The sequence below is a fragment of the Rhodamnia argentea genome, chromosome 1, assembly GCF_020921035.1.
Source record: "Rhodamnia argentea isolate NSW1041297 chromosome 1, ASM2092103v1, whole genome shotgun sequence".
Lineage (NCBI taxonomy): Eukaryota > Viridiplantae > Streptophyta > Magnoliopsida > Myrtales > Myrtaceae > Rhodamnia > Rhodamnia argentea.
The window spans coordinates 15,265,800-15,289,579 of NC_063150.1; the positions used below are offsets into that span (position 1 = coordinate 15,265,800).

The window sequence follows — 23,780 nt, forward strand, 5'->3', positions numbered from 1 at the left end:
AAGTGCTTGTGCTCTACTTTTACATGAAGCATAAATCTATTTTGATCTAGAAGACATTTTTTTTTTGTGAGAAACCTTTTGGTATCTTCAGCTAAACTTAACCAGAAACTCTGAATAATCCAAAAAGAATATGCTTGTGTTGCGTCCTCTTCGGGGTGCAACCTGGGGGTTTGGTCCTATTACAGGCATGTGCGGGCTTGTTGAGCCTCACTGCACGCTTGCACAATCAAGCACAGGGCTCGTATTTTTGACTTAATGTCTCTGTGCATGCGCAGCACATATTGTTCCAGTTTATCTATGTGTTTGTTTGCATGCTCGGCAGTCTTGTGCATTTGTGGGCAGATGGAGTCATGTATGCCCGTGTTTTCAGGCTCATGCCTGCCCAATTCAGGAGGGATGTGCATCCTGTGCGCAGGAATAGCCCTTCTTTGCCGTTTCAATATATCATTCATCAAGCCCACATAATCAGAAAAGAAGTAAGCTATGTCGGTTATGTCATCACCAACTTAATGGGGTAAGTGCAGCTTGGTTCTATTGTCTATGCGCTTGATGCTATTGCATGTGAGTTCAGTTGACATCCTCAATTCGTTGGTTTCTTGTGATCTTTTGAAATGTTGAGGTGGCTCTTTATCTGCCATGGCTGAATATGTTGGAGCAAATGGACTCATTGAATCGGTCTCTTGTGTGTTCCTGGCCTTTTGTATCCATGACGTCGTACTCTGTTTCATTTGGGTTTCTGTGATGGTTTGTCATGGCTTTTCTGGAAACATCTTACTTCTATTGATCTGACTTTTAATGCTGGATTTGAAGCTTCTTACTGATATCATATGCTGGAAAGAGCCATTAAACTTACCGGCATGAAGCTCCTTATGATATTTGCGTTTCAAGACTTGTTTCTTAGTATTATTTGGTTGGTCAATTTCCAATTTCTAAATTCTGCTTTCTGTATCTGCATGTGCTATTATTATTTTTGGTAAAGGTCTCCACATGGCATATGCTTTTGTTGCATGGGAAACAAGAACAGCATTTCCTTGGTGGACCAAAACTGGTTTGAAGTACTATTGTCAATCTTTTTATTTCCAGATTGCATTCGTATAAGACTCATGGCAGAAGTACCCCATAGTAGATGTAGTTATGTGTGTCGACATAATATGAAGCACACGTAGTTTGGTTGGATAGCTCTCCAAATTGAAAGCTTTCCATCCCCAAATTCGAATGTGGTCCCATCTCCAAATTGAACGAATCATAGTTTATAGATTGGAAAATTTTCAATAGTCATTCCTATTCTCTATAGGCTGATCAACATTTTACTTATAAGTGATTGGCTTGCTTTTCCCGCTCAGCTTGCTTTTCCATAGTAACAGTACAGTTGCATAGCTTTTGCGACAATCTTTGACAAACCCGTCACTATATGTTGCTTTCATCCCACTAGTCTTTTTGTGTATATTAAATGTTAATTGGTCCCAAGTCATCGGTAAAGTTGATATAGTGACGACTTTATCAAACACTGAAGAGATTTTTTTTTAATTAAAGAATAGGATGAAAGAAAGAACATAGAAAGAAACACTAGATATATATCGTTTTAGAATGCTTCTTGAATAAACTAAAGCAGAGTCCAATGTTGGTTGGGTGGGACGGGACCTGGTCAATGTTCTGTCTTGTTCCGCTAGAGATATGTCCTGAGGACGCTTCTTGATTCCTGTCCTATTGTTTTTTTTTTAATTACCGTTTGAAGCGTGACTTGAAGGGAATAATTCAGAGCAACGAAAGGAACATGTCTTACAGAAACTTATCTCCTCCGTGAAGAGACAATTTGCCAAAACAAATCGAGTCTTGACCACGTACTACGGAAGAGTTTCGGGAGGTGCTCCCGATCCCTAGAGTCAAAGAGAGCATGATATTTGAGGGTTTCGGAGTTTAAGGGGGGATGCCTGTTCATGTACTACAGAAGTTGGCTGCCTTGCTGCAAGGCACGGATCATGAAGGAATACGGGAACCCAGAGTCCTGGATGAAGTGGTTCAGCATCTCGACCGAGGGCTTGCCCACCAGTCAATACTACATTGTCCCACTGGCCTGCACTAGGAAGGGGAAGATCTTCCAGATCGACGTGTGGGGGATGATTCTATTCGACCAGGATGATTCTATTCGACCCAGACGACGGGACTTTTGAGATTTACCCCATCGAGGAGGATGACAACCTGGAGTCGGCCATCTATCTGGAAACTCTCATTTCACCCTATCTTGACTGTGAGTCTGCGAGCGATGAAGGATGCAATGAAACCATGCTTGTTTCTCCGGTGAACTACTCGCCAATCTTTCAACCTGGTGGCTCCATAGGGAATAACCACAGTGAATTTGATAAAGAGGTTGGGTTTATGTGAAAAGGCGGTAGAAGCATACAGATGCTCACCGGGAAATTTTCCAATAGGATGTACAGTCTGTTAAAACATATGTTGAAAGCACTGTCAAAACAATGTCCCCTTTCGTTACTCTGCATTCTTCATTACTTAAAGACAGCCGTTATGACAAGTAAAACTGAAAGCCATACCGGGGCTTCTTTAGATACAGAACAACCGTATCCAACACCTACAAGCAGAGCAATCATAAAGCTTGGCTCTTTCATCTGCCGTGGATAAGCTGAGCGGACCTCGTCGTATTTAATCTTTCAGCAGCCTCAGCTCTTGCGGTCGTGCATATTTTCCCGTTTCATTTAGGTTCATGCGCCGGTTCGTCTGGCTTGTCTAGACTTGTCTTTCTTCTGCTAATTCGAGAGTCCATTTGCTTCTTGATTAAACGCTGGTTACAAACGCCGACACGGGCTTAATATTTCAAAGCCAGTTTGGTTGGACGCTATCGAATCAAAAACTGGGTCCCGTCAGTTCTCATGTAAAAGGTTCGGTTTTCTGTAACTTATGCTAATGGCCTGCTAGTCATCCTGGAAGATGATGACTTTATGAATTACTCAGGCCCTTTTTATGTTATAATAGCTAAAGCAAACGAAGAAGAGTCAAAAGAGAGTGACTTTTGGAAAAGCTTATGGCAACAATCAACTACCAACTCCAGTGTTGCGTTGGTGGATGAAAATTGAGACCAGGTCAATTATGACTCGTTAAGCTACAATGCTTAGTGAGTACGCTTGTTGATCAAGTCCTAAACCATTTTTCTAATCATCAATAACTCTGGGGTTCTGACCAGAAGAGTTCCTTATTTAAGCCTGCTCAGCAAAAGATTGATTGAACAGCAAAGAAACAGATCTCTTACTTGAATGAGCTCGATGAACAAACACTTTGCCGAAACAAGTCGAAGCTCCGCTGTGGCGGAAAACGTTACGGAGGATATCATAATCGACATACTGTTGAGGCTACCGGTCAAGTCCTTGATGCGGTTCAAGTGCGTAAGCAAGCGATGGCGGTCCCTGATTTCCGACCAGCACTTTGCAAAGTTGCACCTTGAAAGGGTCATCTCAGAGAACGTAGCACCTAGCCAGAAAATCATCAAAAGCAACCCGCTCCAAACCATAGACTATGAAGCTCTTGACAGCGACGAGGTCAATGATCGTGCGGTGGTAAAGTCTCACGACTTGGGAGGGGACGAACCCTGGGGGCTCGCGGGGTCATGCCATGGCTTGGTGAGTTTGGCTGTCTGCGATGGTTTTCTCGTGTATGACCCAACCACCAAGGAGTCCAGGAAATTGCCAGCTTCTGATTTAGTTGCAGAACATGAGCTCTTCCTTGGGTTCGGTTACAACTCTGCAACTGATGACTACAAAATACTACATGGAGCTTTCTTTAAAGCAAATGACGGCTCTAAGAAATGTGTATCAGAGATATTCTCGCTCCGATTTGGTTCCTGGAGATGGGTTCCTTGCAAAGATGTTCCCAAGGTAGGTGGAGTCGGAATTTATCTGAACGGGGCTGTTCATTGGATCGTGAACCATGGAAGCGGAAATAGGACAGAGCAAGCGATCATTCCATTTGGTTTGGCCACGGAAACATTTGAAGAGGCAATCCCAACCCCCAGAGTCGAAGGTATAGTTTTCGAGGGTCTGGGGATTTACGGGGGATGCCTGCTCATTTATGATGTCACTTTTAGAATTAGTTTCGAAGCTTGGATCATGAACAAATATGGGAAAGGGGAATCCTGGACAAGATTGTTCAGTATCCCGACCGACGGTTTACCTGGCCATCAATTTTATACGATCCCAATAGCCTACACTCGGAGTGGAAAAATTGTTTTCCAGATCGATGTGTCGGAGATGATTTTGTTCAATCCGGAGGATGGTACTTACAAGAATTACCCCATTGAAGAGGATGATAATGTTGAGTCCGTTGCCTACGTGGAAACTCTTGTTTCGCCCTATGTTGGCCGTGACCAATGAAAGTACCAGCTTTAACGTTTGCCGGTTTAGCTCATTATGTTTTAGTACACATAATGCCCTGAAGAGTTCTTACAGTCATGTGTCTTTCTGGTTCGCGAGTTGTTGTGTATGAATTTGGTTTCGTCCTCTAATCCCGTCCAAACCATGATTATTATAGGATATGCAAAACATCTAGTAGCAGAATGAATATGAAAGTGGTTATCTTTGACAATACCCCGCAGATTTTACACCAAACTTGCTGAATTGCCTTTGGTGGTGCCTTCCAGACTTCTATATTTTCTACCCTTTTGATCTTCTCTTCTGCAGACTACCTCCAGATCTAAAGATTACAGGAAGAGGAACACAACATTTCCCCGTCAAACCTGAAAGGTGGTGATCTCACATACATGCATATGCATTCCGCAAAAAATGAGAGAAAAACCAACAACCTTTTCCCGACTGCGAGTTCTGCTCTATCTAATTACTCAGAATGAGATTTTGCATTCTATTTGCTAGGATTAACACAGCATTCTCAAGGGAATGCCATCAACAAGGAGAAGGATAAGAAGAGGAGGGTATGCAAAATGCTCAACCAGTTTCGATCACATCAATCAATCTTACAAGTCCAGTACACTGTTTTGGCACGTGACAGGACAAAATGACGGGCAGAACAACACTACATTAAGCCATCCTGCATCTCTTCTTAAACCATCTTTGCATCGTGTGATTCCATTCAGAACAGGAAAAGTACGATGATCTGAAGATGTAGACGTTGACAAATCAAACTATCAACTGTAAACTAGAGCTCTGGTTCTAACGATTGGATCGTTGTCTAAAGTGATTTTTTTGAAATCTCAGTCGGGTGAACCTAGACTTTGATTTTGATCCTGATATACAATTCGGGTCAAACATGGGTGGAATGACAAATAATAACCGGTGTCTCCATAGCAAATTGCTTCCCAACTTATGTATGGGGACTAGGATAAAAGTTAGGATACGATAAGTGTTACCTATTGCGGTGTTTGGTTGCTGGACAAGACTGGCTGAAATAAGGATGTAATCCGGATTAAAAGATCTCGTGTGGAGTGTGGGATTCCTGATCTAAAAGCTCCTTTCTGAAAAAGTCCTACCTTCTCCTTCTCCATAGCTCTCTTGTTCGGTTACAATCAGATCCAGCATCGAGGCAACCAGCTTCGGCATCACTCTGTCCTAGGTAGCGACGACCCTGTCACCAACACGCACGTTTTACTGTTATTTTTCATTACGGAGATTGCGAGATCATCGTCTCCTGTACTCTGAGGAACACTTCTGTCACATGCAACAACAATTGCTGTTTTTCACTGCTTCTTGTTGCTAATTTTTTGTACGATTTTAAGGTCTTAATAATGTTTGCTCATCTTCTATTTCTTAATGCGCCCTTTCTGCGACAAGCCGCTACGTGGAGTGTGCGTAGATTATGTTGGACTGCTGCTATAAACAAAATTTACTCAGTAAGTAGTGCAACCGAGGGTGCTAAGAATCAATATGAAAAGCTGGCTTGGTCGGATCAGTCTTGGTTTTCATTGAACATACCAGATCATTACCCTATCTCCTGGCTTCTCGTGTATGATAGAATGTCCATAAAAAACAGAATGATGTCTTGGAATTTGTCTGTTGATCCTGTCTGCTTTTTGGTTGGTGTTGCAGCTGAATCAACTGTTTTTTTTTTTTTTTTGTGGTAAATGTAAGAATTATATTGACTTCTGGCAAAAGCCCAGCTATACATCAAAAGAGAGACCGGACACTACAAAAGCTTGCACTTAAGCTGATACCAATAGATGTCAGGACAAGTGCAAGAGTGACTCGGTACAAAAGGGAGCCACAGCTCGCGTGTAATGAGAAGGCCCGGCCAAGCAGGAAACCGGACAAAGACAAACAAGCAATCAGAACGACCCTCAAATGGGAGCCACAGCTGAATCAACTGTTCATCTCTTCATTGAAAGTACTTTTACTATGACCATGTGGATCCACTTGACTCGGGGACTGAGTGACCTTAGGTCTAGATTGATGTTGGTACTTACCAGTTTATTTGATTAGAATGCGAAATTTCTCGTTGAAGCAGAAATAATCATGTTAGCTACCAAATATTTTGAAAATACTTCACCGAACCTGAAATGGTGTTAATAACTAAAATTTGTAGATTTATAGCGATGAGAACATGCTATATTTTCATTATTTTAAGAGTAGCTCCATGATTTTTGAAAGGGTTGAACTGTGGGGTTTTAAATGGGTTTTGCTATTATCTCACTTGGTAATTTGTTTTTGCATATTGTTTCCATTTTTTTCCTAGCTCATGATGATATCAAAGAAATTAACATACTGATGTTAGAGGAAAAGAACCTACAAATGCTTATGTCTGTGATGTCTATGATTGTGGAGTAATCTACCGTGAGAAGGCAATACCATAAGTGTATATTGAAGGATCGCACATTTTTTAGAAGTCAAGCTAGTTTAGATCATTTTGGGGGTTTCAAGGGTAGTCCCACATACTCAACGATGAAGAAGTTGAGAATTTTGTATATAAAAGATCAAAGTGGTATTGGGTGGGATCATGAAAAGCATAGTGTTGATTTTCATTCGGAGGATAGTTGGCAAAAATATAGCAAGGTGTGTGTCACTTCTTATTTTTTTTCTTCATTACTTGTTTCTTTTTCCAACGATGAATATAATCTCTTTGTAGAGAGAATCAGGAACTTCTTCTTTTGGAGGAAAGCCCTTCCCTCGACATGATTGACTAACAATCATACATGGAAAGGACCACACCAAAAGAAATCTCAATGAAGAAGGCCCTTCAGAAGCTTATGCAGCTTTAGACCGTCAACAAGGTAAGAATCATCAGGATAAGGCAACTATTGGTGCAAGTCCAAACTTACCACCACCATCTTCTAGACACAATGATTTGGGCCTTCAAGAAGTTAAAAAAAAAGGCTAAAGCAAGTGACAAATGCGCTGTTAGATTAGTTTAGATTCTAGACACTTTTGACTCTTCCTTTGAAAAAGCTAGTGAGATGATGTTGATGATTGTTATTCACATTGGACATGCTAAAAATTTGAACACTGATAATAAAATAATCAATAATGAGCTTCTTTAAATGTTGAGAATAGAATAACACTATGTAGAAAAATTGTGAAGAATCTTAAGATCATTCATCTCCCTTTTGGATTTGAAGTAGATGATAGGAAGAAATTTAAGAAAATGCTTCTTTAAGTGATGAGAGATGAGAATGACTTATCATTCTATGCTTGGATTTATAGGCTTATATATTTTTTCTTGGAACAACTTTTATCAATCTTTTGTGTCGTTTTAACCTCTGTGATGGTATTTTAGCTTGGTTTATGATGTCTATACATATATTAGGTCTCTTGTGTAGTCCTTTTGTAGTTTTATGGCATTGAACAACATTGAACAATGTTCTTTTGTGAAATCCAGAGATGTTGTTCGATACTAAAAAGCAACAAATGAACTACATCATGTGACCCCAAGAAAAATTACATGAGATATCTAATATTTATAGGCACCATTAACCAAGCTTAAAATCATCACAGAGGTTGCTATGAAACGAGAGATACACAAAAGTCATTCTAAACAAATATATACAAGCCTCTAGATCCTAGCCCAGAATGATGAGTCATTATATCTCTATCTCTTGGAGAAGAATCTCCCCAATTTCCATCTTTTCACCCCCTTCAAATTTAAAAAGGAATTGAATGTTCTCACGAGCCTTCACAATTTCTCTACATAGTTTTAATTTATCCACAATTACTTATAGACATTTAAAGAAGTTCATCATTGATTATTCTCTTATACTTGTCCAAATCTTTAGCATGTCCAATGTGATTGGCAATCATTTCCATCCTCTCACTAGCCTTTTCAAATAAAGAGCCAAAAGTGCCTACAACCTCAACTAAGCCAGCAGCCCATTTATCACTTGCTTAAGCTCTTTTTCTTCTTGAAAGCTCAGAATAATCTTGTGTTGATGATGATGGTGGTGGTAAGTTTTGACTTGTGCCATTAGTTGTCTCATTGTCATAATTCTCACCTTGTTGATGGTCTAAAGTCGCATAATCCTCTAAAAGGTCATCACCGATAATTCCATAGGCATGGTTCTTTCCAATTATGTTTGCTAGTCGATCATATTGAGGGGAAGACTTCCTTATGAAAGAAGATCTCTACAAAGAAATTATATTTTTTGTTCGAAAAGAAAACAAGTACTAAATAAAAAATGACTTTTTGTGATGCCTCCCAAAACCACTTTGAACTTTCATGTCATATTTCATACTGTACGACATTTCCAAGTTCTTCATCTTTGACTCAATGTGAGGACTATCCTTGAGGTAGTGAAAATGATCTAAACAAGCTTGGCTGTGCGATCCTTCAATACATGCTTATGGTTGTGTCTTTCAGTGGTAGCATATCCCTAAATCATATACGTCATACACCAGCAAAATTTGTAGGTTCGTCTCCTCGAATATCAGCATGCTGAAATTTTTTTCACTGTTATCATGATAAATCTCGAATGAGGGGAAAAAACACAGAAACATTAGCCAAGAGCTAATTGGCGAGTGAGATAATAGCAAAATCATCCAAAACCCAACAGTACAACCTTTCAAACTAACGGAGCTAATTGAAAAAGAAGAAGAATATATGGCATGCTCTCCTCATCATAGAACATACAAAATTTTGGCCACCAAAACCATTTCAAGTCCAGTGAAATATTTTCAAACAATTTATTTACCCAACACGATTATTTTCACTTTAGTGAGAAAGTTTACAAGTTAAAATCCTTGTCAAATAAACACAAGTTTTTGATGAGTTATCCTATTAATTTTCTTGATTAGTATTTTTCCCCCCTCCTCATACACAAATGAAAAGCCTGCTTACTAGTTCTCATGAGCACAAAAACAGCTAACAAGAATGCCCCAAGTGGCACATAAGGACCAATGGTCATTACAACTCGAGAAGTCCTCTCGTTGTGCAATCTATACATAACATCACACTTGACAAAATGATTGTTCCAGAGTTGAAGGATGAACATCCATATGATCCTCGCAAAAGCAAATGAACCAAACAACATCAATGTTTTAGAGGTGAATAATTCGCCATCAATTCCATAGCTAGATTTGATGGCGAGTTAACAAGAGAGCTATGGAGAAGGAGATGGTAGGGCTTTTCAAAAAGTAGTTTTTATACTGGAATATAATACGTCATATCCACCTATCCCACTCTTCACACGAGATTTTTTAACCGGGATTATATCCTTGTTTTTCTGGCCTCATTTTGTCTTTGACAACAACTAAACACCACACAACACTAAATTTTACTATCCTGAATTTTGACATGGTCCCATGCATAGCGGGAAAAGTACACTGAAAGTGCCATAACTTTTGTACGGCGTTCACTTGAGTGCCATAACTTTCAAAACATTCACTTAAGTGTCATAACTTTTAAAAATCGTTCACTTGAGTGCCATGTTGACGTGGCGATCGGAAAAGCCGACGTGGCAGCTGTAAAAGTTATTGTAGACGCCGGAAAAGTTACCGTAGCACACCGGAAATGTTATCGTAGACGCCGGAAAGCTGATGTGGCATATCGGAAAGCTGACGTGGCACGCCGGAAAAGTTACTATAGCACTCAAGTGAACGATTTTGCTCCGATGTAGCACTCAAGTGAACGATTTTTGAAAGTTATGGCACTTAAGTGAACGTTTTGAAAGTTATAGCACTCATGTGAACGCCGTACACAAGTTATGGCACTTCTAGTGTACTTTTCCCCATGCATAGCCTTAGCTTCTTCCTTGGATAGCAGGACTACTTAGTTTGAGAATCGTAAACAATCAACGATTACACCCAAACTTCTATCATTGACGGTACAAACAAGTTCACGGGAAAGCGCGGCATTGAGTATAATTTCAGTGATTGTATGTGGTCGTGGAGGACAAAAGTTGTTTATGTTTGGAGTCATTCAACACTCTTCCACACTTTGAGAAAAGCTAAGTGGGTTGAATAATGTCATCCGCTCTACTTGGTGTTATATTTTCCGTCGACCGATCATCGACGAACTTGTAATATGGATTGACACTCGGATTGATTTGCCCCCTAGTGCATTGGCAGGCATGGTCGAATTAGAACCTTTCAAGCCATCAACATCTTGCCTCGCAAGGACTAAAGGTGACTCATTCCGAGGCCACACTGCAGTCCTTGTACTTGATTGATAGATGAACTCAACTTTTGAGTTCCATTACAAAGTGGGACTACTGTTGGTTGACAGCACGAAACCCGCAACTACAAAGAGCAAGGGTTGATGAGCAAGGAAAGCATGTACATAAATTACAAGAAAGTCAACTGATTGGAAGTAAATGAACTAAATCTTGTGCCTGTCGCGACCTAAAAATTCAGAAAAATTTCCAGGCTAATGGATTATCGGGTTAATTATTTAACTAACCTAACTCGGACTCTCCCAAGTCCATACCAAATCGCAACTTAAGGTTCAATTGATTAACATGCAATATATTTTAATTTTGGAGCCGCCACTAATCATTTATGGTAGGTCGATTAGAAACCTAAATAAAATAGCAGGAGAACTATTTTATTCCTACGAACCGTAGATTAGGAGTTCGGGGACTTGATTACGCCGGATTGCTCTAACGCCCTTTCGGTACCATTTTATTTCATGAAAAATCATTTGAGAAGGCAATATTAATTGATTTTAACCTAAGTCACTAACAAAGGTTATCATGTGGGTGCACAATCAATTAATGAACATCCGGAAGTCAATATAATCAAGGGAGCATGCGCCACACAAGATAGTTCTTTTTTTTAATTTTCGATTTTTATATGAATGCATGAGAGACTACACTATATGCAATGGCATGGATTAAATGCAAGACTAAACTAGATTACATGCAAACTAAATGAATGCACAAGTATGACCATGATTAAATTATCTACGTGACACGTGTATTAATTAAAACGAAGACATGCAATTCTAATATGCAATTTATATGACATGGTATGAGGTGACATAGCAAAGATGAATGACGTGGCGTGGATGACATGGCATGGATGACGTGGCAAGAATGAATGATTTTTTTAATATTTTCGGATGAATTAATTTCCTAAAATAGAACTATGTCAAAACAATTTTTATCTTGTATATTTTAGAGTTTACATTGACCTAAACCCTAATATATTGAAGATATATTATTTTAAACATAAGATTCTATTTAAACATGCAATTTCTATTCTAGTATGCAATCTAACCTAAATAAAAAATTACATATGCAATATCTACATGATGCTATGTAATTTTCAAATATGGAAAGTGAATGAATGCAAATCTTTTAGAATTTTCGAGATTAGATCATGCGACGGATATATTCTAAAAATCAAACAATTCAAATAAAATTAGTAAAGTGAATATGCCAATCAATGTCAATCGAGAAAGTGGATATATCAATCAAGTTTTGAAATATTTTGCGAAATATTTGAGTCAATCTTTAATTCGTAATCCCACGATTAACGATTAGACCCAAATCCTTGCCTAATCGAGTATTCCATCAATAATCCTAAAGATGGACGTTCTCGATCATATGACAAGTTGCGGATTAGGAAAGATTCCTAATCAATCTGTATTTTGAAAAAATATCCACTTTTATGCAAGATACGCTCAAATATGCAACATACAAAAAATAGGCAGGACAATATTCAATTTAGGATAAGAAATTATACCCTCCAAATTTGCCGGATTGCCTTTCCAATTTGAATTCTCGCCAAGCTCGTCGACCAAACTTCGACGCCAAGGGACCAATCGGCTTGGACATCACGGGCGGCAAGGACAGCTTGGCGTGGCTGGACTCGTGGCTAATTTCAACGAATCCGGTAGTCCGCTTAATAAAAATTCACCGCAAGTCCAGAGTAAGGATTCCTCGCAAACAAAGCAAAAAGACTACAATGCGAATATATGAGTAGAGATAGAATTTGGATGAACACACGGAACCAAGATATGACATCAATAACTGGTGTCATTATAGAAGATCATCATGGAGGGGAAATCAGCTTCTCCCTTCACATTCACCCTCTGGATATGTATCACATTCTGCTCTCAATGTGCCGTCCATCTTGAAGTTCCTTAGACAATGGATGAAGACCATAGACAGAAAACGCCCCCAAGAAGGACGAGAATTCAATCCCCACTTTTGCCGTTTATCAAGAAGTGATATAGCCCCCAACGTCTTGCAATGAGTGGACCGTCCTCGGCTCGCTCCTCCGTGAATCTTCCACCAAGCAGAAAAGAAAAAGAATGATTCTCTCTCTCTCTCTTCCGTTGTCTTTTTTTCTGAGAATGAATGCCGTACAAGAATTTTGGTGGCCTCCCCTTTTTCAACGTGAACATGAGTCTTATATAATGCTAGGTTTAGAATTTCCAGCGAATATTTCATTTCCTATCTTGAGATAAAGGATATTCTCAAAGAAATCTCAAGATTTGATAATAAAATGCTGAATTATCCTCCAAGTTTTATTTTGCTAATTGGCATTATAAAAATTTTGGCTATAACAATGGGCTCAGCCGAATTTTGTGTGCGCTCGGGTTCATCACTCATCCAATTAAGTCAATCTCGCACCGCCGATGCGGACAAATGCTAATGCAAATACGTGAACATAAAATTGAGAAACATTAAATATGTTATGCATGAAAATTATTTTTGGTGAGAACTAAAGTTAATTCTCATTTTTTATGCAAGATAAATGATTTAAGAAAAATCAAAATTTAGGTGTCAACAGTGCCTTTTGGTGTTTTGTGTGCCTCTTCCTTTTTAGATGTATTCCTTTTATAGTTTTTAGCCTTCCCCCCAATAACCGTTCACCTTCTTGACATGATATTTCAACTTCGTTCTTTAGTTGCTCCAGCCTAAAGAGTTTGATTGCAATAAGTGCTTGATTGAACTGTAATGATTGCTTGGCTGAAATAGTTGTCAATACCTTTATTAATTATTCCGGCTCCCACTCTTCTTATCCTTGTGTTTTGATTTGATTTTAGTCAAACTTCTAAGTCGATATCAATGCTTGTGGACTCGACTGACATCTATAGATGAATATTGTTTCCGTCCTATTGGCTTTTCATAGTTAACACTGAGTTTGACCTCGTGTCATGGGCTAGTGCTCGAACCACGACTGTGCGGTGACTTAGGCCTACGAGATTGATGGATTGCTTAAGCCAAACCTTGCCCAAGAATTGTTCACACATGCTCATTAACCACATGAATCGGAGGGTGTGTGTGTGTGTGTGTGTAGAGAGTTAGTCATGGGAGAGAATGAGAGCCTATTGCCCAATGATGGTGTGTATAAAGGTGATTACAATTTGGAGAAATACCCTTATTTATACAAGCATTGGGTAGAATTTCGGGTGACCCCTTGGGTTCCATCTTTTTCTTCTAGTCTTATTCTCCTTGTTTTACTTGTTTGGATCATCTTGATTCGTCTTACATGGTTCGTCCCTTATGACACTTTTCCTTTCCCCCATTTTGTTGGATGCTTTAGGTAGAATATCATCACTCCTCGGATAGCCCCATCATGGGCCTGGTCATGCTGGCCATCTGTTGGATTGTGTGGATCTTGCGCCGGTTCATGTATCGGCTCATGCATTGCATCCGCTCGGCCACCTTGGTCTATGTTCGGCCATGTTAGATCGTTCTTGATAAGCCATTGTGCCCGATCCATGGACTGTATCATTTTTTATTCATGGCTCGATTAGTGGCACATATCATGGCCTAGCTCGTTGTTCATTTCATTGTTTATGTCATGACCCTTCCTTATACAAGGATTTCGTTGGGCCATGATACTTGACTATACCTATGATCTATACTATTTCACATATATCAATCAACATTTACTCTTTCCTTATTAGACGCTTAATACGTTCTATTACTCAATCATCCTTGATCTTTGTTAGTTAATTTTGCTTTATCACCGTGGGCAGGTTTTAGAGATTTCTATTTGTCTCAATGGTACTAGGGTATGTTTGGAAAGGGTTTTCCCAAGGGGCTTTGGGTGTCCAAAATCCCTTGGGCCAAAGTCTAGGTGTTTGAAATGTTTTTCAAAATATCATCGGGTGAAAGTCGGTTTTCAAAATGGTAAAAGGCCAAGGCAACTTGAAGGGTGTGTTTGGAAAGGGCTTTCCCAAGGGGCTTTGCTGCTAAAATCTAGGTGTTTGGAAACTTTTTTCAAAACATCATTAGATGAAAGTCAGCTTTCAAAAGGCTAAAAGCTTGAGGCAACCTGGCCTTGGCTTTCTAGCATTCTCGGCATGTTGCCAAGAATGAATAAACTTTTTTTTTATTTTGCTTTACCATCCTCACATATTTATTGTAATTCCAAGTTCGGGCATTTCAAAATAGAAACCCTAGATCCGGCCACTCATTTCTTTTACGTCGTCTCTTCTCTTCCGAAGCTACGAGCACTCTCTGGAATCTCGAAGCTCAAGTGTCACTCTCTCTAGAATCTCAAGCTGGCCTCTCGAGCTTGAATTTTGCATGGTCCCCTCTCTTGTGCTCGCATCTTCTTCGCTCAGTCCACGGTTGCTTGTCTCAATCGGAATCCAGGTTCTCAAGTGTTGCTCTCTCCGGAATCCCGAAGCTCACCTCTCGCATGCTTGCCTCTTGAGCTTGCATCTCGTGTGGTCGCCTCTCGCGTGCTCACATCTTCTTCGCTCTTTCCGGAGTTGCTCGTCTCAACTAGAATCCAAGTTCTTTCACTTCAACTCTTTCTCATTCTGCTTTTTCTAGTTGTGATTCTAACGGATGATGAATTGTTCAAAAATAAAATGGCCAATTTTGTCTGGAAATGGGGATCATTCCTTTCTCTTGCTTTAGTGTGAAGTGTTGTTGGTTTGGTCACCTCATGATGTTTTCTTTTCTTAGTGATTGTCTTTTTGAAGTAACGAATTTTTCTTATTCTGAGATGCCCATGACTCAATGAGTGCAAGAAGACGTTTTTCTTATTGGGCTTCTCTTCTCGTCCTTCCGTAACACAACCCAAGTTCCACCTGCTGTTGTCCCACTCTCTTCTTAGTCGGAGCTCATTCCTCATTTCCCTGGGGAGGTCGGTGTTTTTTTCTTTTTTTTTCTCTGTTTCACAAAGTCCATATTTTTGAATATTGCCCTGTCTAATCACATTTCAATTAATGCATTCAGTGCTGGTTTTTGTGCTCATTCTTCAAAGCACACTAGTAGAAATGTTGATTATACTCTCATTCCAACAAGATACCCATGCAAACATAAGTGATTGCCTAAGGACTTGAAGCATCGAATCTTGTGTTCCCTGTTTAGTGAGGTATTTTTCTCACTGTCATGGGAAGACTCTGTTAAACTTTCCTGTATCCTCTTGCCTGCCATTGACAATCTTAATCTTTTTAATGATCAGAGTATGTTTATTTTGACATTTCAATTACTTGTGTAACTATGGAAGGGCCTTTGAGTGGATTTGCTCTCTATGTCTTGTGGCACATAAGGTTTTTATCCTATAGATCTTTGAGAGTATACGGGGATTGATCGTGTTCCATTTATTCGCATAGTTAATCTAATTTGTTTTCATCTCTTAAATGTTTGTCTTCATTTTACTGGAAGATGGCAAGTTCATCAAAGAAAAAGGCATATTGGGGCCCGGAAGATGGAGAAATCATTTGTAAGTTGTGCATTGAACAAATTGAAATAAACAATCATCCTACGAGCAACAAAAGGATGGATGAACAGTCATAATTAACAAGTTTGAGGAGCTGAGGGGAAAAAAGTATGATAAAAATCAAATGAAGAGTAAGTGAGATAATCTTAAGGAAGAATACAAAAGATGGAGGAAATTGCTTCTAAATGAAACAAGACTAGGATGGAATGTAAGGAAGAGGACCAGTGGTGCAAGTGATGAATGGTGGGAGAGGAAAATTAAGGTATTTATCTCTTATTTTGTTATGTTTTTGTAAGTTCATCTTTATGATACAACTCACAAAAATGTTTTATTATAACAGGAGGATCATAATTTCAATTCTTTTCGAACGAAAGGCATACATCTGGATCTTGAAATTTTATTGGAGAGAATGTTTAGGGGTACGGTTGCTCTTGGAAGTATCATGTGGAATCTTGCACAAGGCTTAATCAATAATGAGGATATTGAGTGCCCACAAGCTGATATGGGTGATGGTGCATGATCTACTAATGATAACTTACAGCCATAAAAGAGCGGCGCAGAGGCAAGTTGGAGGAAAAAAAAGGAAAAAAACTCGACCGGACATGCTAAGTTAGCATCGCAAATTGACTGATTTTGTTTAGCTGTTGAAAGTAGGAGTAGTGTAACATCTCTTGCAAGGGAATACGATCCTTACAAGGAAATTATGCAAACATTGAAAGCCATATTTGAAATTAAGCAAGACTAAAAGTTATACTTTCCTGCACTCTCACACTTTGTTGAAAGAAATACATCAGACGGATCTTCTTGAACTTGGATGGAGATGAAGAAAAAGTTGAGTGGCTCAAGTTTAAGTTGGAAGAGCATAATAGTCATCACTAGGATGTTAGCTAGTTGTTTGAACTCTTTCATATGCTTATGATCTTACGGTCGTGTAGGAAAAACGGAGCTTAATTCGGCTTCTAGACGTGCTCAAACGAGCATTTCCCTCTCAGACGCAAGCGGAGATCCAAGAGAATGAGCTCTCGGGATGAAGTGCGCGTAAAAAGGAATGAAGGGGAAAGAACAAGATGATGAGGTGATCAGTTTATGTTTTGGAAGTAATTGACAAGTGTTCCTTTTGCACTCATCATATTGACAAGTGCTTCATTTGCACTTACAACATTGACAAGTGTTCCATTTGCACTTACAACCCATCATGGTCAGCTTCTATTGCACGGTAACTCCCACTCACCTTTTGCACGTCCACCGCCTCTAATCCTTTTCATGTGAATTAATCTCTTCAAATGTTGGCCGCCTTGTATGAACATGACATCTTAAATATGAAAGTCCTGGATTTAGCACATGCGGCAATTGTAAGATGGAAATCCCCGTAGAACTCGATCATCCATATCGTTCCGTAAAATGTTTCGTCCTACATTTTTTGATCAATTGAACCCTTTATAACCTATTGTGAGTACATCTTGCAATATATCTAAAATGACCTTAACTTAAGGAGCTGGTTTTTCGGGATGCTACGGTTCCTCCCCCTTAAGAAAATTGCGTCCTCACAATTTAAGCCTTACTACACTTTCACCGCGCACTCTGATCACTTATCTTCTTTAATTGCCATATCTCACAAACATGAGCATCTCTTGTGGTCATTCCCGAACTTTGATATCTTACAATTCTCACGCAATTCCACAATGCTATCCGGTCAAACACTATGAACACCCATTTTCATAACTTATCAATTCTCAATGCTAAATTCACCTGCCATGCATGTGGTTTCGTTGGTTATAGCGTTCACACAATTCACACCTCACCACGACACTGCTGGTTTGTTAGCTAACTATCTCTTGTGGTTCTCATCTTATTTCATATCAAGGCTACCCCGATCACACCGTAGGTCCCCTCTCCGACTCACATTCGAAGCACAAACCAACCTTCACCAACACCACAAAATGGTATCGGAGCAGGTTTATGGAGTGATAAGGTGCACTAGAAACTAACTTATTTGGTAGGCACGGATGCGTAAAAAAACTTACAAGTGCATGTGGTTGTGATTGATAGGGGATAAATGGTAGCTTCCATTACTTTGTGGGTAAGAAATTTTCGTCGATCACTACTTAGGGTTTGATGATATTCGTGGTTATTTGTGATTATAGTTTAATGATTGACAGTGGATTGGACAATAAGTCGAAATGGAAACGACTTATTGATATGCTTGATTTGTGAACATGGGTTATAATGAGATGACTGATATTGGTGGGTTTAGACTTGAATGGTGATGTATCTTGATGATTTTAGTTACCGATCTTTATTGACGGCCCTAATTGATGAAAAAAGGTTCACAAGAAAGTGAACAAGAAACATTTAGATGAAGGGCCGGTGTGATTGAATGCATATGAGTTTGACTTGAATAGCGACTAAATATGAGGTTATAAATTGATTTTAGGTGATTGATTCTTGATATGATGGTCGCTCATTGTGTTAGAAAGTTCATGTTAAGATAAGGATTGATTTAAAAGCAAGTAATGTGAAGAGTAGTGAGGATGTTCATGCATTGCACGGATTTGTTGCATTAAAACGAAATTTTGAGAAACATTCATACATGAGCATATCATTATTTTATCGGACTTGATAAACTGTCACTCGCTATGGGACGAGATAGACGGGACACCTATAAACTGTGAGTGTGAGACCTCTTTCCAATTGATATGATTTGCACTCTATTTGCACTATGTATGAACTCTATTTCTATTTACGTTCTAATGTGAGACCTGTTTTCAGTTAATTTTTTTTTATTGGGTGGAGTTTGCATATATATGATGGCTAATTTCTATTTATGGATAGTTTAGATTATTCATCTATTTCTCACTGTAACTCTATATTTTATTACTTTAACCAATTATGGATGATTCTTCTCAAGGGGAAAATCCTAAAAAATGAAGAAGAACAATATTGGCAAATTGTGAGAGTCGCTTAGGCCACAATAGCTTATCGGGCAATATACGACTATAAAGAACCATGCATAACATCTTCAAATACAGGAAATGGATGGTTTGAAGAGTTGATGGACGAAGATACTAATCCGATAAGGTGCTATCAAATGTTTAGAATGGATAGGATCATATTTAATAGTTTATTGCATGATTTAGCAACAGGCTATGGCCTTCAAGGTACTAGGAATATTGATATAACAGAAATGCTACTTCTCATTTAGGATATGGTATGGGCAATAGATTAGTACAAGAGCGCTTTCAATACTCCGAGGAAACCATAAGCATGCATTTTAGCTTTGTATTAGATAAAGTATGTGCAATGGGAAAAGATTTGATCCAACCATCTGATAGGTAATTTAGAAAAGTTCTAGAGAAGATAAAGAATAATTGAAGATTTTAGCCTTATTTTAAGGTATGTTTTCCTTATACAATATAAATCTAGTACTAAACATATATTTCGATTATACAATAATATTTTCATTTTCGTGACAGGATTGTATTGGGGCTATTGATGGTACACATATTCCAGCAATGGCACGCATGCACGATCATCGTTTTATTGGTCGAAAAGGAACACCGACTCAAAATGCATTGGTAGTGTGTAATTTTAACATGTAATTTATTTATATTTGGACTAGTTGGGAAGGACAAGCTTATGATATTCATATCTTCTATGAAGCCATTGGGAGACATGATGTACGATTTCCTCATCCTCCTTTAGGTTCGTGAATTAATGATTTTTGTAGAGTAATACGTGTACATGTATCTATGTTGATTGAATTTACATTATATTTGTGTAGGTAAATATTATTTAGTAGATGTCGGATATCCAAATTGAACAGGTTATTTGGGGCCACACAAAGAAGTTAGATATCATTTGCCAGAATTTCGGCAATGTCCCACACCTATAGGTTATCGGGAGCTATTCAACCATGATCATTCCTCGCTGCGATTAGAAATTGGGTGAGCCTTTGGTGTGTTAAAAAAGAATTGGAAGATTCTAAAGCAAATGCCAACCTACCCATTTGAAAAACAAGTGAAAATTGTCCTAGCAGCAATGACTTTGCACAATTATATACGGAGAAACGCCGTCAATGATATACATTTTGCAATAGCTGATTTGGATTTTGATTATGGATATTCAGTTAACCTTAAGATGTAAATGAGGGGACTAATGCTTCAAATGATAATTTATCGTCTGAAATGGATTGTTTACGTGATCAAACAGCCATGAGTTTAGTAAATATTTAAGGATGCCTGTAATTTTCAATGATAACGTAAATCTTGTATCGGTGGATATGTGACTATGTTTATTATAATGAAAGTACCCTCTTTTTAACTGCGAAAGAAGTCCACTTTGATATAATTTTTTTATTTATAAATTTATTGGTACGTGTGGCGTCCCATACCACCACGCCCGAGGTGTTGCTATACTCGCACTCTTCTTTAATTAATCTTTCGTAGTAACCGACATATGGGGAAACTCTAAAATAAAAAATCAAGTAGGGTGGCTATAATAAGCGCACAAGTGCATGGAATATAAAACACCCAATGGCAAGCATGCCTATCAAAGGGTATGGCTTTAATAGGTTTTGCTAACTAGATAACACACATTTCAAACAACGAGTTCATACAGCAATCCAACTCACACACTTTTATTTATATCTCGTTTGTCCAGCCATTCTCTATTACATATTCATACAACCACTTCATTTATTTACAATATTTACATGGGATAAGTACAACAGAGGGGTAATCTACTTCAAAGTACCGATCCCTTAGAGTCCGATCCGTCGCTTGTATCCTCATCTAGTTTCTCAACCGGATCTTCCATTACAAAGAGACGAGAAGCGAACGGGTCAAGCATGCCGGGAGTTATAGGGCCTATCCACCTTGCTAAACCACGACAGTATATCACTTTGTATTTCAACTTCGCAATTCCATTAGAGGGTCCTTCGTTTATATAAACTCTGGAGTGAACCAACTTCTAGAGGGGATAATATGGTATTTCGAGATGAGGATCAGTAAACTCTTCAAATGTAAGGCTGTCTTTATGGGATAACCATAACAACATTGCCGTAGGGGCGTTGAATCCATAGAAATCTTAGGAAATTGAAAAGTGTTTAAATCAACGGAGTGAGTGGTTACTCCCAGCAGTAGAATTCTAATCCAAACGACTAAACCAACTATAATACTACGGAATTGAGGGTTGTTCAACACAAACAAACATATCTCACATCAAAAGGAGGTATCTGAATCATATCAATGCAAACACAATTCTCATGGATAGTAGATCTTAGATTCATACCCAAAACATCTATCACCAAACAAGATTCACCAGAATCCAACACTCGCATCCACAATCATAGAATGCTTAGTAATAACGATAGAGATCTATTTGCCTCGACTAATCGATAAAGCAAGGAATTAGAAACAACAATCAACGGACGAACGGATAGACGAACGAACGGCCGGTAGAACGGGGGCGAATGATGGCTGTGTGGCCAAAGGCGGCACACGGTGGGAACAACGAACGGCAGCCGAGTGGCTGTCGTGGACGACGGCGGCGATCGGACTGCTGGCTAGAGGAGGTCGACAATCTCAAAAGGTATACGAAAGCAGAGTGACGACGTTATGACAATCTTATATTGAATAAACTAACTCCAGAGGTTTATATAGGGGAAGCAGTTGAGACCAATTAACTTGGGATCGATCATCTTGAGATGAGTAAGCTTTGGACGGCTGAACAAGAGTGTGACACGTGTCACGTGTGCACGACACATGTCATGTGGTGGTGACACGTGGCTACCACATGTCAATCTCCTGCCGCGCATGTGACACGTAGCTGCCTGCGTGTCCACGTGCGCCCCTGTCTCATATCCTACCTTCGGTTGTCATAATTTCACACATATTTGATCCGATGGGACCTAAATCAAACGTATAGTGTCTCTAAAAATAGTATCGGGCCAATAATAATTCCTTAAAAATACCCTTGAGTCGGATAAAAATTCCTTATAGTTTATTCAATAATCCGAACTTATTAAATGCTAATCCATTCTTAAGCAAGTAAGAGTTTTCGAGCCATTACAGGACGTTTCTTTTACATTATTCTCAATGCAAGCATGTAAACGTAGCAGCCATTGTTTTCTTTTTCCAATTTTAAACAAATTAAAATAAAAAGTCTAAATAGGTCACATTAAATGACTTATCAAATATATATTTACCAAACATCATTTTCCCAAACTTTCTTCCAAGGAACTTTTTAATTACAGTTTGCCAAACAATTTTTACATTTCACCAAATCCCTTCGGACCAAAGGCATTTTTTCAAAGACTTCCCCCAAAAGCCTTTTCAAATGCAGCCTTAACATTCTCCCGTCACTGTTGACCCGAGTTGATATCACATTCGAAATCGTATTTGATTCAACTGCTTTTTCACTTTAGCTTGTTGACCTGGTCAGATTGAATTGCTTATTAACTCCAGCTCTTTGAAATCAAAATTGACGTTTTCAGGATACCTATTTTAATTTTTTTTCCTGATACAAATTCTATTCTAATTTGAAATAAGGCAAAAAAAAAAAAAAAAAAAAGAGCATTGAGTCTATTTACAAAATCGACCTCCCTATTTTCATTTTCTCTCAATTTCCCTTCTCTGAAGATGGAACACACGGTCGGTACTCGGCTCACTCGTCTTTGTCTTCACAACGAGAGCACCGACCCGGACAATGTCACTTTCGGACATAGAATTATTTATTGACATGGCCAGTTTACAAACATCCAAGCTCGTACAATATCAGTTACCTAATAATTATGATAATAAAACACATTCTGTACTGAAAATAATGATTCAAAAGTGCTTGAATCAACAGTATCCCCATGGCCTGTGTTGATGGATGAAGCGATTCTAATGGGAAATTGCAAACAAAACCCACAAATTATATGAAAAAACCAAAATACGAGAGAAAAAGAGATAAATGATAAAGCTCGAGGATATATGTATATATACATCTATATTTCTATTTTCCTTTTAATTTTGACACTAAAGAATAGACATACCTTCGAACTCGTCAACCAAATACCAAGAAATAACAAGACCTAAGCAAGATGTTTTTAGGTATTTTCCATACTTTGATTGATTATAATAGCCGCATTTTCGATTAGAAAATCGAAAAATTTTAAATAAGGGCATGAAGTCCTACTTTTTTTTTTAGGGTTAAGCATATTACAAGTGTCAAAACTTGGCTCACTTTAATACCAAAACTTTTGAAACAATCACTTAAGTGTCAAATCGCAAAAAGTCCAACCAAATAAAATACGTGGCTTTTAATTTTAATTTTATTATTTGATGTGGTATTTTTTTTCTCGGTCACGTGGACTTCCATGTAGACTTTTAAAATAAAAAATTTAAAAATAAAATAAATAAAATAAAAATAAGCTGATTTAAAAAAAAAATTGGGGTGGGGTTTCGTTTAGGTGAGCCGCCGCCCTCATCATCGGCAAAGGCCAACGAGGGTGGGGGTTGGCTGGTGACCCCCATTGGCGACAAGCCGGGCGAGGCCCGACCTCGCAAATCTGGGGGAGGTCAAGCCTCGCCGTCACTGGGTGAGGCCAGCCACGATGAGGCTTGGCCCTCGCCTATCTAGCCAAGGTTGGGCCAAGGGTCAACCTTGGCTAGACCGGTGAGGGTTAGGCTTTGCGGTGGGCGGCCTCGCTTAGATTTGTGAGGT

At 38.8% G+C, this 23,780-nt stretch overlaps 2 protein-coding genes and 1 pseudogene across 3 annotated transcripts in view; all 3 read left to right on the plus strand.

The window, feature by feature from the left end:
• The window catches only part of LOC125315567 (histone-lysine N-methyltransferase, H3 lysine-79 specific-like), a 33,103-nt gene that overhangs the window by 2,857 nt on the left and 6,466 nt on the right, over positions 1-23,780 (plus strand). The window contains exon 2 of one of the 2 annotated variants that reach the window (XM_048280837.1): positions 371-1,893. The exons of the other annotated variant lie outside the window; for it this stretch is intronic. The gene's annotated coding sequence lies outside the window, so the exon portion shown is untranslated. Of the gene's footprint in view, positions 1-370; positions 1,894-23,780 lie in introns of those variants that run through there. 2 annotated transcript variants of the gene reach the window in all.
• LOC115753279 (F-box/kelch-repeat protein At3g06240-like) lies at positions 3,276-4,379 on the plus strand. The gene has a single exon (XM_030691827.2). The coding sequence runs from the start codon at positions 3,276-3,278 to the stop codon at positions 4,377-4,379; it is 1,104 nt and encodes a 367-aa protein (XP_030547687.2).
• Positions 15,919-16,968, plus strand: LOC125315581 (annotated as a pseudogene).